Raw genomic sequence first — 17,280 nt, forward strand, 5'->3', positions numbered from 1 at the left:
TTATTATTAAATGATGAATAGTTCAATATATACAACATCAAGGGTGGGCTGCATTGGCCATTGTGGCCTTGGGTCTCTACTGGCAGGTTTTTTTTCTTCCCTCTCATATCTCTACATTCAAAATGTTATTTTTTATTTTAAACAAATATAGAAATTTGCATTGAAAAATACCTTTCAAAAGCACATTTTGACATAGAATACATCATAAGACTTAGTACTGGGAACACACTATAAAGATACTACCCCCTAACTTCAGTGACTAAGCTTTACATAGTCATTCATTAAATATTTTTCACCATCCACCATATACCACATATTAACTGTTGAGGACAAAGACCAAAAAATGGACTGTTTTATCAAATTGCTTAAAGACTAGTGAAATGAGTTAAAATTTCTCTGTATTTTGGATGCATTTATGATAATCATACATCACAAGGTAACTCTTAACAGAACTGTGTTTTTGTTTGTTTATACATTTCCTCTTTGACACTAAAGATTTTAAGCAGTTAATTTTTAAAATCTCATAATGTTAAGGAAATATAAACATTAAAATGGTGAAAGAATATTGAAACAAATATAGCAAAATAGAAATTTCAATGCAGGTAGTCTTATTGAACATAAGGTGCAGAACTAAACTTTTTGGCAAAGTAGCTCTTATAACTAAACTAAGCAAAATTTCCTAGGTGGAATATTGTATACTAGAGGGCATCATTTGCTGCCCTCTATAAAACTGCCCTCAAAAATGATTTCACAAGATAGAGTAAGATAAAAGACACACATACTTTCAATATAATATTATTTAACTTGAATTTTTATAAATACTATGTATCTTATACCTGGCAATATAGAATGTCACTTTAACGACAACAAGAACCCTATGTAACCCATGCAACTATGGTCAACTAATCTATGACAAAGGAGGCAAGGATATACAATGGAGAAAAGACAGTCTCTTCAATAAGTGGTGCTGGGAAAACTGGACAGCTACATGTAAAAGAATGAAATTAGAACACTCCCTAACACCATACACAAAAATAAACTCAAAATGGATTAAAGACCTAAATGTAAGGCCAGACACTATAAAACTCTTAGAGGAAAACATAGGAAAAACACTCTTTGACATAAATCACAGCAAAATCTTTTTTAACCAACCTCCTAGAGTAATGGAAATAAAAACAAAAATAAACAAATGGGACATAATGAAACTTAAAAGCTTCTGCAAAGCAAAGGAAACTACAAACAAGACGAAAAGACAACCCTCAGAATGGGAGGAAATATTTGCAAATGAAACAATGGACAGAGGATTAATCTCCAAAATATATAAACAGCTCATGCAGCTCAATATTAAAAAAAACAAACAACCCAATCAAAAAATGGGCAGAAGACCTAAATAGACATTTCTCCAAAGAAGACATACAGATGGCCAAGAGGCACATGAAAAGTTACTCAACATCACTAATTATTAGAGAAATGCAAATCAAAACTACAATGAGGTATCACCTCACACCTGTTAGAATGGGCATCATCAGAAAATCTACAAACAACAAATGCTGGAGAGGGTGTGGAGAAAAGGGAACCCTCTTGCACTGTTGGTGGGAATGTAAATTGATACAGCCACTATGGAGAACAGTATGGAGGTTCCTGAAAAAACTAAAAGTAGAATTACCATATGACCCAGCAATCCCACTACTGGGCATATACCCAGAGAAAACCATAATTCAAAAAGACACATGCACCCCAATGTTCACTGCAGCACTATTTACAATAGCCAGGTCATGGAAGCAACCTAAATGCCCATCGACAGATGAATGGATAAAGAAGATGTGGTACATATATACAATGGAATATTACTCAGCCATAAGAAGGAACGAAATTGGGTCATTTGTAGAGATGTGGATGGACCTGGAGACTGTCATACAGAGTGAAGTAAGTCAGGAAAAGAAAAACAAATATCATATATTAACGCATATATGTGGAACCTAGAAAAATGGTACAAATGAACCAGTTTGCAGGGCAAAAATAGAGACACAGATGTAGAGAACAAACGTATGGACACCAAGGGGGTAAAGCGGGGCATGGGGGTGGTGGTGGTGTGATGAATTGGGAGATTGGAATTGACATATGCACACTAATATGTATAAAATAGATAACTAATAAGAAGCTGCTGTATAAAAAATAAAATAAAATTTAAAGAAAAATTTTAAAAAAGAACCCTATGTAGCCAGAGCTTCCTAGTTTTCAGCCATGTATACTGATTTCCAGAAAAAAAACAAAAAAACAAAAAAAAACACTTGGCAACAGCAATGGCAAAAAATTCTAAGATACATGACTAACATTCATTATAATGAGAAAAAATTTCAATTATAATATAATTTATAGCCATATTATTATTATCCCAAAAGATCTCCATGTGTACAAATCAAAGTAAATGATTACCTCAATTTTAAGTTGAATATGTAAGGAAAAACATAATATTTTTTCCTTGATGCAAGAAAATTACGGGGTTGGGGGAAGGTAAACAATTCACCTTATGAAATTATTTTCAGTGATAACTAGCTTCATTTTAAGAGGAATAATTTCATATTGCATCAGAATATGAATTTAAAGATTATAAGATATGCTTGCATATATTTTTATGTTCCATAGAAGAATATTTTGAAATAAGTGCAACTATTTGTATTAGTACATTTCACAGATGACAAAGTAGAACCAAAGTCATGAAATTATTTGACAAAGATCCTGTAGTTAGTGAGTGACAGGGTTAAATGGATACACTTCTTCTGGATCCTTGGAATCAATATATATAAGGTGCAGACGTATCACAGGCCTATTGTGTGGACCGAAATTTTAATATAAAAAATAATACTTGTCTAACATGAATTAAAAATTTGGAATTTATATCTGAACACTAGATTTTATGAGTAATAAATGGAAGCAGTTTATGTTTGGTCAAAGATATTATGTTCTGACATACCCCCAAATACATTAAATGGCTATTTAAGTTTCTGAATACTTAAAGGACACATAAAATACTACTTTTAAAGAACACTTTAGAATCCTCTTTATCTAAGATCATATGCCAGGAAGAGTGAACACTATATCATTTTTCAGATCAGTGACATTTGACAACCATTCAATCTAATTCAGTGACAATTTTCAATGATGTGATTAATTGAATATTTGAACATAGCTGACATTTGAATTTTCACCCTAGGCTTTTTAAGTACTCATTTTGGATTTGTGGTTTAATAATGTACAACAACGATCTTATTTTCTTTGTGCTATCTCACCTTGTATAGTTGAAATTACTTGGTAAAATTGTGCCACTTTGTCATAGACAATTGATGAGAGTAGTGAACATAATTATGAGATTTACAACTGTGTCAGCTAATATTAAATCACGTTAAATCAGTAAAGTCCCAGTATATGCCCAGGGTATAATGCAACACTCTATTTTTTGTCAGGTTCTTTAAAATAATGATGGAGTGCATTCTATGACTTCAAAAAGGCACTGGGATTCATAAAGTATACACTTGGAAATCTTGGGATGGAAGAAGAGGAAACAAACTGGGATCAGCCAATGAATGGAAGACAGGTATCATAATGCATCTGGAGGACAGTTTAAAACACCACAGACCGTTCAATCTCCCTACCAGTTTTTTAATGGCTAAATTCCTTTACCAGTGAAAAAAATCAATCATTATTCAACTTTACATAAAATGATTAACAATGTAAATTTGTATTAGAAGAAACTCATTGACTGGAATTTAATTATATCTAAGGGAAAAAATCTACCAATAAACAAGTTCAAATGACCCATTAAATATTTCTTTACGTCTGAGAGAAGATGGGGTTAAAGACCTGTAGAACTGAATTCAGAATGTCTGGTGAAGGGGACTACCCACAAACAAGAGTGGAGAAGGATAAAGGAATGATAGAATGGCAGTATGAGAGATGTTTCCCTATTATCTGAGATTTGCTCTATCTACCTTCAATAAGTTACAAATAAATGGAAGCTGTGGATACATTTTATCTTGAGCTAGTATGTAGACAAGCACAACCATTTGGTAGAGTCATCCCCTGTTTCACAGGATTTTGTATTTTCTTTTGTTTGCTTTTTTAAACCACAGCCAACTTTATTTCAAAAGTGCTTTGCTCTCAGCAAATGTTATAAAGGCATCACTGCACTTAGAAGTACTTCTTTCTCAATAAGTGGTTTTCACAAATAAATTACTGATAGCAGGGATAACTTCATGTTAAAACAGCCACCAGAGAGAATGCAAGTCAGAACATAAATGTGGTGTCTGAGCTCTACAAAGCTAAGTTGTGAGTGACATTTGAGTGAGGAGAGTAAGTGAGAAGTCAGGAGAGAAAAGAAAGGAAACTGAAGCACAGGCTCACATTGAGTTGCTAGTTTACAATTAGGGAATATGCTAAAACTAGTCATTTATGGCAGAGGAACAGACCAAATTGGAGGAGGGGAGGAAGGGGTGGGGAGGGGAGGAGGAGAGGAGGGGAGGGAGGAAGGAAGGAGACAAAATGAACTTGACCTAAGAAGATCGTGAAACTACCACAAATATCTTTTCAAAAGGAAGTTTCTAATATCCCTTTAACAACAAGGGAGGACCAATTTTTTTCAGGTGATTTTAAAAATTAGGTTTGTGAACAGATTTATAGAATTGGGAGGCCCCCTCATGATTTTCTATTAGCAATTATCAATTTCTTAAAACTTTGAATGAACTTACCACTAGTTCCATTGGACCCAGAAGTCTTTGTAAAAAGTTTGTTTGGCTTTGTTTTATGATTTCTTAAGTTCCTTTGGTTATTGATGTAGGTACTCTATATTCCACTGTGTTAATTCTTGTAATTTATGATTTTAAATAGAATATAATCCAATTTCATTGCTTTTTTATAATCAACATATAGTTCTGTGTAGATTCCATTTTTGGTTTCTACTCTTGTACTTATTTTTAATATTTTCTATGTTTAAATTGCATACATTTGATTTATTTCCCTCTTTTTTCTGCTTAAATTTATAAGAGATTAGTCTATTTTATGATTTTATTACAAGGAACTAATATCTTAAATTTATCTAGCATTTCTTTTTTCTAACTCATTTCTTCATTTATCTTTTATTTCCCACTTTCCTTAGAGCATTTTTTTCTTTTTTGTAACATTTATGGTTGAAAGCTAGAATTAATTCATTTTATCTTTTTTCTTTTTAATGAAGATAAAAGCAAAGACAAAAATTGAACCTCTGGGTAGAACCAAGGCCATTTCTCATGGGTTTTCTCATGGAATGCTTTTTCCTATACAAACATGGATTTGTACTCTTGGTTTCTTATACACTTTAAATTAATCAAATTGAATTTTTTTAAGTATTATTAATTTCTACTGTTATATTATTATCATCAAAGATTATGCACTTTAAAAGTTCTTTTTATGTGTTTAATGACATTTTCACTACATTCTAATATATTATCCATTTTTTATTTGTACATATGCCAAGGACGTTTTTTATATGTTTATCTTCGTCTATGCCTATAGTAAGTTTTATAGCAGGGTAGAAGTTAGAGATAACTCTTAGTCTATCTTCCTTTTCTTATTCTGGTGTTCCCCAGAAGCATGGGAGAGTAATGTCAGCTGGCTCCAAAACTAGCCAGAAACCACCTCCACTCCCTGTCAGCAAATGGGGGAGGTGGTATGGCCTTAAAAGTGAATGGCTTCCGAGACTTCCCTAGTGATCCAGTGGTTGGGACTCCTCACTCCCAATGTGGGGGGCCCCGGTTCGATCCCTGGTCAGGGAACTAGATCCCGCGTGCTGCAGCTGGGGACCCAGTGCAGCCAGAATAGACAGATAAATAAATAAATATTTAAAAAAAGAAAAAAATAGTGAAAGGCTTCCTGCTACACCCAGCAAGGTTGGGCCCTGGCCAACATTAGGGCTCTTAACGTAGAGATTCCAGTCTTCTTTTGACCAGAAAAAAACAAAACAAAACAAAAATAGAGCTATCTGAAGGGCTGGGTTTTCTCTGATTGCTCCTCCTCCCACATTCTTCATACCTTCTTTGTTTGAGATGACCCACCTAGTATGAGATGGCTCCATCATCCAGGATCTCTTACCCTCTGGCTTCTAGTTAGGTTCAACCAATGAGCAGCACTGGCAGACTGTTAGAGGACTGAATAGAGAGACTAAGGTATCAATCTCCCACCTCCTCCAGCAGGCCATGATTTGAGAGTAACTGCATTCTTTAGGTACCTATGGTTGCACTTGCTATCCAGTGGACCCACTCCCAAGGTTAGAGCTTTCATTGGTTTAAGGTAACAGCTCTCTCCTTTTGTCTCTTTAGGTTTAGGGGTAGTAAAGCCTATTAACTGAGGCTAGACTCTGGTGCTTCACCATTCATTGTTGGTTCCTTTAATCCTGCCCATATTTCTGTATATATTCCTTTCATTACAGTCTTTTCAACTTTGTCTTTGCATAGGTTTTCTGATTCATTTCAGGACTGTTAATGATACACATGGCTTCATGAGATGACTTGGGCTTGGATAGTGACTGTATCAGTGGATAATTCAATGGACTAAAAATGAAAGGCTTTTCCCCTGCCTATAAAAGGCACCACATAGGTCCACTGATGTCTGGCCATTCCCTAGGGATAGGGGAAATCGTTCCTAATAATGACAAAGTTAGAATTTTCTGAATGCCTGTCTGAGAGCTCAGATTTGGATTTGGTTCATTTAAATGAAATTATAAACTACTGTTTTCCTTGCAAATCCAACCTTATGGGAGAGAAGGTTTATATATAATTCACACAAATTTTATAGAATCATCTATGCTTGGGAGTGTCAATAGGTAGAAAATCACTATTAAATCTACAGTTTATGTTATTTGTATTCTCAACTTTTTTCTTTGATGCTAACTGTGTTGTAATCTGACAATGGTGAATTAAAGGCTCTGAATAAAAATATATTTCCATCATTTATTCTTTATGGTTTTAGCAGTATTTCTATTATGCAGTAAGTTGTATTATGTTTTAATTATTGATTTCAACTTTCTTGGATAAAAATTATATTTTCAAATACTTATAAGTTTTTCTTTGTTATTAATATTCTTATCTCTGACTTTTAAAAGAACTTGTTTTATTACCCATTTAATTTATAATAGCCCTTTTATGTTTAGTCATTGTCATCTCACTTAGAACTAAATTCAAACCCTAACCATGGCTCCCCATGTTCTCCTCTTCCCAGCACCACCCTGCTACCTCTCTGATCCCCTACTCTACTACATTTTTTTCCACACTCAGTCCTCTCCACCTATTGAGTCCTATTTCCCAATGCTTTTTCTCCTCTAGGTCTTTTTATCCCACTGCCTGGACCATTTTCCTATAGATAATCCCATGGTTCACTCCTTCACTTCCTTCCAGTCTCCACCTATAAAACAACCTAACCAAAGGCCTTCCCAAACCTCCTAGTCTGTTTGTCTTTTCTTCATTCACTTAGCTATCACTACATACATTATACATATTTAATGTCCTCTGGTATTTGACTCTAAACTCCATGACATAAATGATTGCATTTGTTTTGATCACTGACTGCAGTGTTCCTACCGTTTGGAATACAACCTGACATACAGTAGACACTCAATAAATAATGCATTGAATCTAAAAATACTAACATTATTCTGTTTAAGGTATGACTACTCAAAATCTCTAATCAATGCCTCCTATAGTTCATTCTGAGAATTTGTGATTTTTAAAAGGAAAATAGTTCTATCTACTATCTTACTTAATATGCTGATTTATTTATATCCCATCCCAGGATCATTTAGTCATCTGCTATAGAATACCCAAGGCCAATTTTAGGAAAAAATCCTGCTCTTGAACATTATCTTTGTGTGTTTATTCTTTATGCTAATAATCAGAGAGTAAAAAACATGTCCCTTGGAATATTTTCCAGTTCTTTTCTGTCTTCTTTTATTACAAAATAATGGGAAGTATATAATGATAATACATTTACTTTTGAGCATTTGTATTCTGTATCTTTTGGCCTGGGGCTAGCTTAGGTAAAGGTTATTTCACTCAAGGTTTTGGTTTACACTGGAGAATGTTTTACTTGAGATTCTGTCCTTTAATACAGAGACCTCAATTATACGCCATTCTCCATTAGGGCCCTGGCTCAAATGGGAGCTTTGTGGAAATTTGCTTTTGAAGGACTCTTTGTCCAATTTAACCCTCATTCGGGGGTCTTTGCCTGCTAAAACATTGGAATTTTATCAAGATTTTCTATTTTCAGTAAGAAATATAACCTCCTGAGAAAAGATCCATTAATCACATTCTAATTTTGTATATTCACTTATCACATTTTATTAAACAATTTCATAATAAAATACACAGTCTATGTTCAGATAGATAAATATGGCCATAATTTGGAGTTTGGCAGGTTGTAAGATCAGTTTTACTTTCCCTTCCTACATTCCTCTTATGAAACTTTTTTTAAAAAATTGATAGCCTACATACAGAAAATATACCTAAGTGTACAGCTTGATAAATTTTCTCAAAGCAAATGCACCTGTATAACGACTACCAGGTCAAAACATGGAAATCTTCAACACCTCTGAAGATTTCATCCTGCATTTTAAAATCTAACCATTCTTCTGACTTTTAAACTCATGGAAGCATTCTGCTTATTCTTGAAATTTAATTAAACGAAATTACAGTAGGTATACTTTTGTATCTCACTTTTTTCTCTTTCCGGAAATTGATCTATCTTATGTACTGTGTGTCGCTATCATTTGCTCACTTTCATTCTAATTTTGGCTATTACAAATGAAGCTACTATGAACACTCTTTCATATATATAAAAGAATATTTTATATATATATATATGAATTTTTTGGCAAACATAGAAATGTATGTCTGTTATATGCTAAGGAATGAAATTGTTGGGTCATAAAAAATGCAAATTTTTATCACATTTAGTATATAATGTCAAACTATTTTCAATGGCTGTCTGAATTACATTTCTACCAGTTAGTTGTGAGAGTTCAAGTTATTCCATACCCTCATCTACACTTAGCATTATCAGTCTAATTTCAACCATTTTTGTGAATTTGTATTGGTATCTCATTGTAATTGTAATTTCCCCAATTATTGCTGAGGTTAAACACACTTTCATATTAGTCTTGAACTTCTGAACATCCTATTTTGTGAAGTTCCCGTTCAAGTTCGTTGTCCATTTTTTCCATTGGATTTCTTTTTCTCATTTTATAAAACCTAAAATTAAATAAAGTATAGAAGAAAATCATAGGAGACACCTAATATACTCAATAGTGTAAAGATGTCAATTCTTCCCAAGCTGATCTACAGATTTAACTCAATGTTGATCATAGTCCAAAGAAGGTTTATGTGGAAATTAAAAAGATGATTGGAAAATGACCCTAGAAATACAAAGGGCCAATATAGCCAAGAAAATATTGAACAAGAAAAAAGTGGTAAAAGTTCACCAGATAACAAGATGCATTATAAAATGGCAGTATTCCACATGGCATGGTATTCATGATGTATAGACAAACAGAACAATGGAAGTGAATTTAAGTCCAGAAATAAAACTACAAATGTATTGAAAAAATTTTTATGACACACTTAGTACTAGAGAACAATGGGAAAGCAACATTCTTTTTAATAAATGATGTGGTCATTCAGACTCCAAGTGAAAAAAATAAGCTGAATCTTAACCCATTCCTCATATCATATACAATAATCAATCATTTCCAGGTGAAATATAGATCCAAATTCAAATGGTAAAATAATAAAGCTTATACGGATAAAAGCAAAATGTAATTACCATAATGGCTTTCGGCCGGCAAATATTTCTTAAACAGGACACATAATTATAAAGTGAAAGTTTATAAAAATGAACTACATCACAATGAAGAACTTCTCTTTATCAAAAGATAAAGTGAGTTAAAATTTTAATCCACAGAGAAGGAAAATATATTTGCAACACATGAAATAAACAAAGGACTCATATCCAGAACATAAGAACAACTCATAATTTTGATGAAGTTCAAGTTAATTTTTTCTGTTTTTGCATCATGCCTTTGTTTTCACATCTAAGAAATATATGGTTTTTACCAAAGTCACAGGGATTTTATTTTATGGTTTTTCTTTTTATTGTCAGAATTTCTTCTGGTCCTATATTGAAAACTATAAAATTAATAATTATATTATATACAAAAAAACCCCAAATTCATAATCTATAATCAGTATGTGAAAAAACAAAACTCTTATCAACAAAAAATCTACAGGGCTTCCCTGGTGGCGCAGTGGTTGGGAGTCCACCTGCCGATGCAGGGGACACGGGTTCATGCCCCGGTTCGGGAAGATCCCACATGCCACGGAGCAGCTGGGCCCGTGAGCCATGGCTGTTGAGCCTGCAAGTCCGGAGCGTGTGCTCCGCAACGGGAAAGGCCACAACAGTGAGAGGCCCACGTACCACAAAAAAAAAAAAAAAAAAAAAAAAAAAATCTACAGTTTCATTAATCCACTACTTTAAAGGAGATCCAACAGCCTATGTTTTGACATTTTCTTGCTTGGAAGAGATCAATTTCTTCAACTAAATTAAATCTAATAATTCTTTGAGTTTTCTGCTGTTTTCCTTGCTCTTATATTTGTAATGGAATACGAGGAATTGATATTTAAAAAGACATTTTCTTTGTCTAAGTTCCTAATATTGTTAAAATGTTTTCTTAATTTATATGCTACTGATCTTTCAAAATGTTCTATAGGATGAAATAATGCCATTTGCAGCAACATGGGTGGACCTAGAGATTATCATCCTTAGCGAAGTAAATCAGAAAGAGAAAGACAAATACCATATGATATCACATATATGTGGAATCTAAGATACGTATGACACAAATGAACACATCTACGAAACAGAAACAAACTCACAGATATAGAGAACAGACTTGTTGCCAAGGGGATGGGGCTGGAGGAGAGAAAGATTGGGAGTTTGGGATTAGCAGGTGCAAACTAGTATATACAGGATGGATAAACAACAAGATCCTACTGTATAGCACAGGGAACTATATTCAATATTCTGTGATAAACCATAACGGAAAATAATATGAAAACGAATATAGATTTTTATAAGTGAAACACTTTGCTGTACAGCAGAAGTTAACACGACATTGGAAATCAACTATACTTCAAAAAAAAGTTTATAAAAAGGTGCTATAGGACTGCTAATAAGGCAAACATTCCATACATTATCTTATTCTGCTGCAGAAAATTTGCAAATATAGAGTTAATCATTGCAGGAAAATAATAAAAATGTGTAACACTTCTGTAAAATAATTTTCATAGGTTAAATATGATAGTAACCTTTCATAAAACTGACCAATTACTACACAACTTTCACTTCCATTTCCAGAATGATGTCCTCTCCCTGCTAGATGAGCTGAGCAATATTTGGGGGAGTATACATCATTACTAATCTATCACTAATTATGGTTATTTTAATAGTATATGATCAATTATTTGAATTTATCCTTGAAAGAGAGATGTAATGTAATTAGGAAGTTACAAAAAAAAAGCCAGTAAATGTATTGGTTAATTAGAAAGATTGTAGGAAGTTAATAAGAAAGGAGGGCTGTCTCCAATATCATGAGAGAGGGGAGGAATCTCCAAGTCACTCTGAGGAGACAAGAACTCCTTTCATCTACACACTTGTTTACGTATGATTGTTGACATTTTCTAATACCACACATATATTTTCTTCTAGTTAAACTTAAACATAGGAAAAAAAAATTTGCAACTCTTATGCTGAGTTGAAATACTGAGCTTTCTGTGTAACTTTCTTACTTGGATGTGTTATCTAATAAATGTTGGCTTAATTCAAACAAACTTTATCATCATGTATGAACCCACTTTATACATAAAAAATAATAGTCAGCCTATCAAAAGCCATTTGTTTCACGAACACTGCTGTAAGGAGCTGAGTTTACGACAGGACTTAATTTGGCCACCAAATATAACTGCATTATGTAAAATCTAAGAACACCACAAAGTGGCCAATCAGGTCTGGTTCACACCTTTCCCTGCCCCGCTGTGGATGCATGCATTTACTTCCTGAATCACATTAGCAGACGCACATGAACTAGAACATGTGCTCTTAATGATAACTGCTTTGATTTATGAGAGAACTTGAAATGCTCTCTCTGTTTTTAGGGCCAAAGCCCTCACTCAAACATTAAGTATGCTGTCTCATGGTATCCAGACTCTGTCCAGGGTTCCACTTACATTATTTTTCTGCAAGACCTGTAGTGCCTTGTTGACATTGTTCAGGGCATGAACTCTTGTGGATCCTTTTTCTTTTGTCTGAAAACAAAATGAAACAATGTTGACTGCCCAGGGGAGAGAAGGACAATCTACCAGAAATGGAATAATTGATATATTTCACTTCTAAATTGGAATTTTTTAAATGATCACAGGTTGTGAGGCATTAATATAATGAATTTAAGTGCTTCAGGTTAATTATCCTTGTCATAGGAGTTTCTTATAGCATGAAGAAACTCCTTATAGCATGAATCAGCCACTCCTCAAGAAAACTGATAGCATTTTTTTTTCTTCACAAAAGAGTTTGGTTACCATCTCTCCTTCATTCTACACCTCAGTTGCATGACCACGAAGAGAAACAGCATGCATAAGGACATTTGCTAGTAAGATAGATAAGTGAGTCAATTCCCACACTTTTTAGAAAAGTTTAAAAGAGATTTGAGCCTAGCAAAATTCTATAATGCCAAATAGGCTTAACGGAAACTATTTCTGGCAGTATTACCTTAATTGTCTTAGTCACTGAAGCTCAAAACCTCAATCATCTTTGGTTCTCTAACCCTCACCCTCAATCCCCAAAGTCTTATCTTGTCCTGTAATTTTTAAACTAACATTTGCATAGTGTATTACAATATATGGATTAAATCATTCAGTTGTGGAGTTTTAGAAAGTCTACCATTATGATGCTTGAAGTATTTACTCCTAAAATGAGATCTACCCTCCTAAAACAATTTTAACTACACAATACAATGCTGTTAAGTATAGGCACAATATTGTACAGCAGGCCTCTGGAATTTATTCATCTTGCAGGACTGAAACTTTATACCTGTTGAACAGCAACTCCCCATTTTCCATATCTCATACTAAGTGTTCTTAAAGCCTAGGAGTTCTCATCACAAGAAAAAACAGATTTTTTCTATTTCTTTAATGTTATATGAGATGATGGGTGCTCACTAAACTTATTGTGATAATCATTTCATGATGTTTATAAGTCACATCATTATACTGTATACCTTAAACTTGTACAGTGCTGTATGTCAATTACATCTCAATAAAACTGGAAGAAAAAAAAGACAAAAGACTAAATAAAGTTAAAAGTTAAACTTAAAAGGTCATTATGTATAAAAGCCTTATAAAGACAGCTACTAACAAAGATACCAAATAATAATAGAGAATATCTATTAAATAATATAAATTATATTACTGAAAATTTCACCTTGTTCTGCATATGATAGAAGATGCCAAAACAAAAATAATATTGCAAGACTGTTTTTTTCAGGAATAGGTCCTGTACTGCTACTTAAATCAGTAATTAGTAAATTAATTAATTTTACTGGATCTCATAAAACTATGCTGAGTTTGTTTCTGGTCTGGAATTCTTCTGAGGTTAATGTGAAGTTCCTTATAAATACTGTAAGTCACATACCAGTCTTTGCCCTGTCAGGCCTTCAAGAAGGTCTAGGAGGCGTCTCCCATCCTGCAGGTCACTGAAGAGGTTTTCTATGTGCTGCTTCCCAAACTGAAATAAGAAACATACCCGTTAAAGAAAGCATGCTTCCAGTGATCCATTTCTACGAATATGCCTTTTAAAATTTAAAGCTATGTTTAAGAATATTTAATGTATCTAATTCTTAATCTGCCAAGGGTGACGGATGAAAAGAGAACCTCCAAGTAAAAAACAAAAACCAGTAAATCATCATTCAGCCAAATCTATTTAAATATTTTTCTCAATAACAAGAGTTGGAGATCTATAGTCTAATGGATCTAATTAACTCAACTTTTTGAATGCTGATCCTATGAAGGAGAGAAAAAATGTTTAAATTATCAGGTAGTTGGGCACTGTTTGGGGAGAAGTAAACACACAAAGAAACAAAGACCACAAACAATTCGCCCTGGGTGGGTACATAAGATTTAACCATTTTGTGTACTTGGAAATAGAATGCATAATCATAGAGGGTTCACCATCCTTCACTCATAAAACATGCTTTCTGTGCATATACATTTTACATGCTGCCTCAGAATGATCCAGTCTCATACTGGATAGTTCAAATTTTAGAAAGGTATGATTTAAATTAAGTTGAAATATGTTGGTGAAAGCTTTTCATCTATTTTTCTCACTTCTTTACTTGAGAATTATATTGAGGAAAAACAATAGCCACTAATAACATCTAACATTTTTGGAGTGACTATTCATGAGAAACACTCCACTGAATGAATTGATCTTGTAATTTTTGTGACGTTAGCATTAGTATACTCATCCTACAGATGAAACAGAGACAAAGAGTCCTACAGGTGAAAAAGAGACAAAGAGACAAAACAAGAAGATGATAAAACCAAGATTTTGGCCCAGATCTGTCTAACTCCTGGGGCTCTTGTGCTTTCTATTTTATAAAGCTGCTTCCTTGGCCTTTTCCTCCTTCCATTTGATTATCTTTCAAATATTTTATTTCTTCTGTCATGCCCCCAAATATCTTCTTTTTCTGGTTCAAAGCCTACAATCCCTTCGTATGAAATCATTCACAACTCTTTCATCACCCAAGTTATCAAGGAAGCCCTACTTTATCAATGACAGATGCTTATTGAGCACCAATAAACCTGGGCTAGGTGCTGGAGCATGCACTAGTAAATGAGATGGATATGACCCCAGACCTTGTGGAACTTTGAGTCGAGCAGGGAAAACAAATATTCCTGAAAGGTAATGCTACAGAGAAGCAGTAAAAGGAAGCCAGGAGCACATAACCATGGGAATTCCCATAGTCTGGGGATCAGGAAATACTTCCCTCAAAATGTCAGGTGATGGGTCCTAACATTAGCCTTGGGTGATTGGGCTCTTCTCATCCACTCCTTTGATCACACACAAACTTTACATTTCACACAGCTCAAGAAGAGCCCTCGTTTCCAGGCAAAAGACATCTCTGAAGCTTCTAAGACTGAAGACAGAGGATTCAGGCTCTCCCTACAGCCAGGTAGCCATGTCCAAGACAAGTCCTGATAGAGTCTAGGTGCTTCACTTAACGATAACACTGACCCCTGCAAGAAGTCCACCAGTCCCTCCATGCCAGGCTTTGGGAATCAAACCACATATGTGCTTTGACAAAGATAACTATAAGTTATTCTTTTGAAATTCTACTTGAATAGTTCTAATTAAAAATTTCAGGGGAAAAGAAATGACAAAACACTAAGATACTAGAACTTTTAAAAAGCACTTTTAGTATATATAATGTACAGGTAAATCTTAAAACAACAGTGCCATTCTCATGAAATAAGGAAAGCTTTCTATTAATAAGTAAAGAAAATGAATGTGTGCTTTATAATAATTCTGTCAAGAACCTCATATATAACCCGGGATAACTTGGCATTTGGGGGATAATATTAAGATTTCATTTTCAAATTGGTTGAAGGTCAACAATGCCTTGAAAATGCTATTTTGTTTTGTTTTGTTTTCCAGGAGCAAAATTTTACAGATGCATTTGAGAAGTGAGTAGCTTCTAAACTTATGGACAAAAACAATATTGCACACTGAAATGTGTCAGGTTTTGAAGAAAATAAAATATAGTTAGTTGACAGAAATACTTGCTGTTATTAAAAATATATATCTAGATAGGCAGATAGACAGATTAGTCTGGCAAACCAGGAGGGATGTGGGCGGTAAAATGTTCATTCAAGGAGAAGGGTTTGGACTTGGAAAGGAGTAAGTCTAGAGGCAAAGAATAAAGCATGAACCCCAAGGCCGTAAGGATCATCTAGCATCCAAGATATGAGGACTAGAAAGCTTATGCTTTTGGGCAAGGAGCTTAAACAAAGGTCAAGAAGGCAAACAGGATCTTGCTTTGATACAAACTTATACACACAGACGAGGTACTGATATTTTATAATTCTCCCTTTTAAACTGGAATCAAACAAAATAGAGAGGGAGGGAAGGACTGCAGACTAATCAGAGCACACATCTAGTTGGGGCACCTAGAAAGCAGTGAGGTGACAGAGAAAAAGACAGTTTTCGGTACCATATATAACTTTCAAACTCATGCAATCAATGATATATTAAAGTATCACAACTGAAATCCAACTTATATTTGTTATATCCACCACAATTTCTAACAGGGTGCTTCTCAAAATGTTCCAGTAAAGCATCCTTCAACAGACGAGACTGAATTTATTTACCCCGGAGCCTGGCAGTGTAAAGTACATAGTGACTGCAGGTTCAAAATTTCTATGAAAGCATATGTTTTATGTTAAGAATTCATGGAGATTTTGTCTTCCTCTCTTAATGCATGTATAACTTAAAAGTAATTTCAAGCACTTTGACTGAAATTTCCCCTCCTATGGTCTAATTAAATTGATGTTCAATGAAATGTACAATATTTAGCCTGTAACTTCATGGATGTTCAGATGTTTAGTCTTATTCCTCCTGGACTATGAATATCCTAGAGAAAGCAAAACATTTCTTTTCTCTGGAATGGTTTTCATTTCTTTCCTAGATTCAACTCCTCATTCCATAGCACTATAGGTATGATGTAGCAAAAGTAGCACATGTTTCTGAGGCAGAAATAGATGATTTTTTGAACCCAAGTCTCCTATTCACTAGCTGCATTGTCTCCGGCAAATGACTTAGTCTTTCTGAGGGACAATTTATTCATTAGTATCAACAGAATGGCGACTGAAATAATAGCACATCAGTCTTAAGCCTCTGAAACAGTGTAGGTGTGCTATACAGACTTGGCAAATAGTAGGTACTCAATAAATATAGAAAGATTTTTTCTGTTTTATTCTACTATTCCTTGGCTTCTCTTTCTTTGGCCAAATACTAGATATAAATACAATTATGCTTAATTATTGAATCTACCAGAAAATACAGAGCTCAGATACAATGTGTTCTGTTTTCTCTTAGTTTGGTACCCCTGTAAGAGTGAAAGTCAAGGAGGGAAGGTGTCCCTCCATATTCAAT

At 34.1% G+C, this 17,280-nt stretch overlaps 1 protein-coding gene across 2 annotated transcripts in view; it reads right to left on the minus strand.

The window, feature by feature from the left end:
* DMD (dystrophin) overlaps window positions 1–17,280 on the minus strand; it is a 2,064,872-nt gene that overhangs the window by 1,689,929 nt on the left and 357,663 nt on the right. For both annotated transcript variants that reach the window (XM_082609524.1, XM_082609523.1), the window contains exons 3-4: window positions 13,762–13,854; window positions 12,303–12,380 (exon numbers count right to left, since the gene is read on the minus strand). In XM_082609524.1, the coding sequence (XP_082465650.1) occupies window positions 12,303–12,380; window positions 13,762–13,854 (171 nt within the window). The remainder of the gene's footprint in view (window positions 1–12,302; window positions 12,381–13,761; window positions 13,855–17,280) is intronic.

This window comes from Mesoplodon mirus (assembly GCF_964341445.2).
Source record: "Mesoplodon mirus genome assembly, chromosome: X".
NCBI classification, from domain to species: domain Eukaryota; kingdom Metazoa; phylum Chordata; class Mammalia; order Artiodactyla; family Ziphiidae; genus Mesoplodon; species Mesoplodon mirus.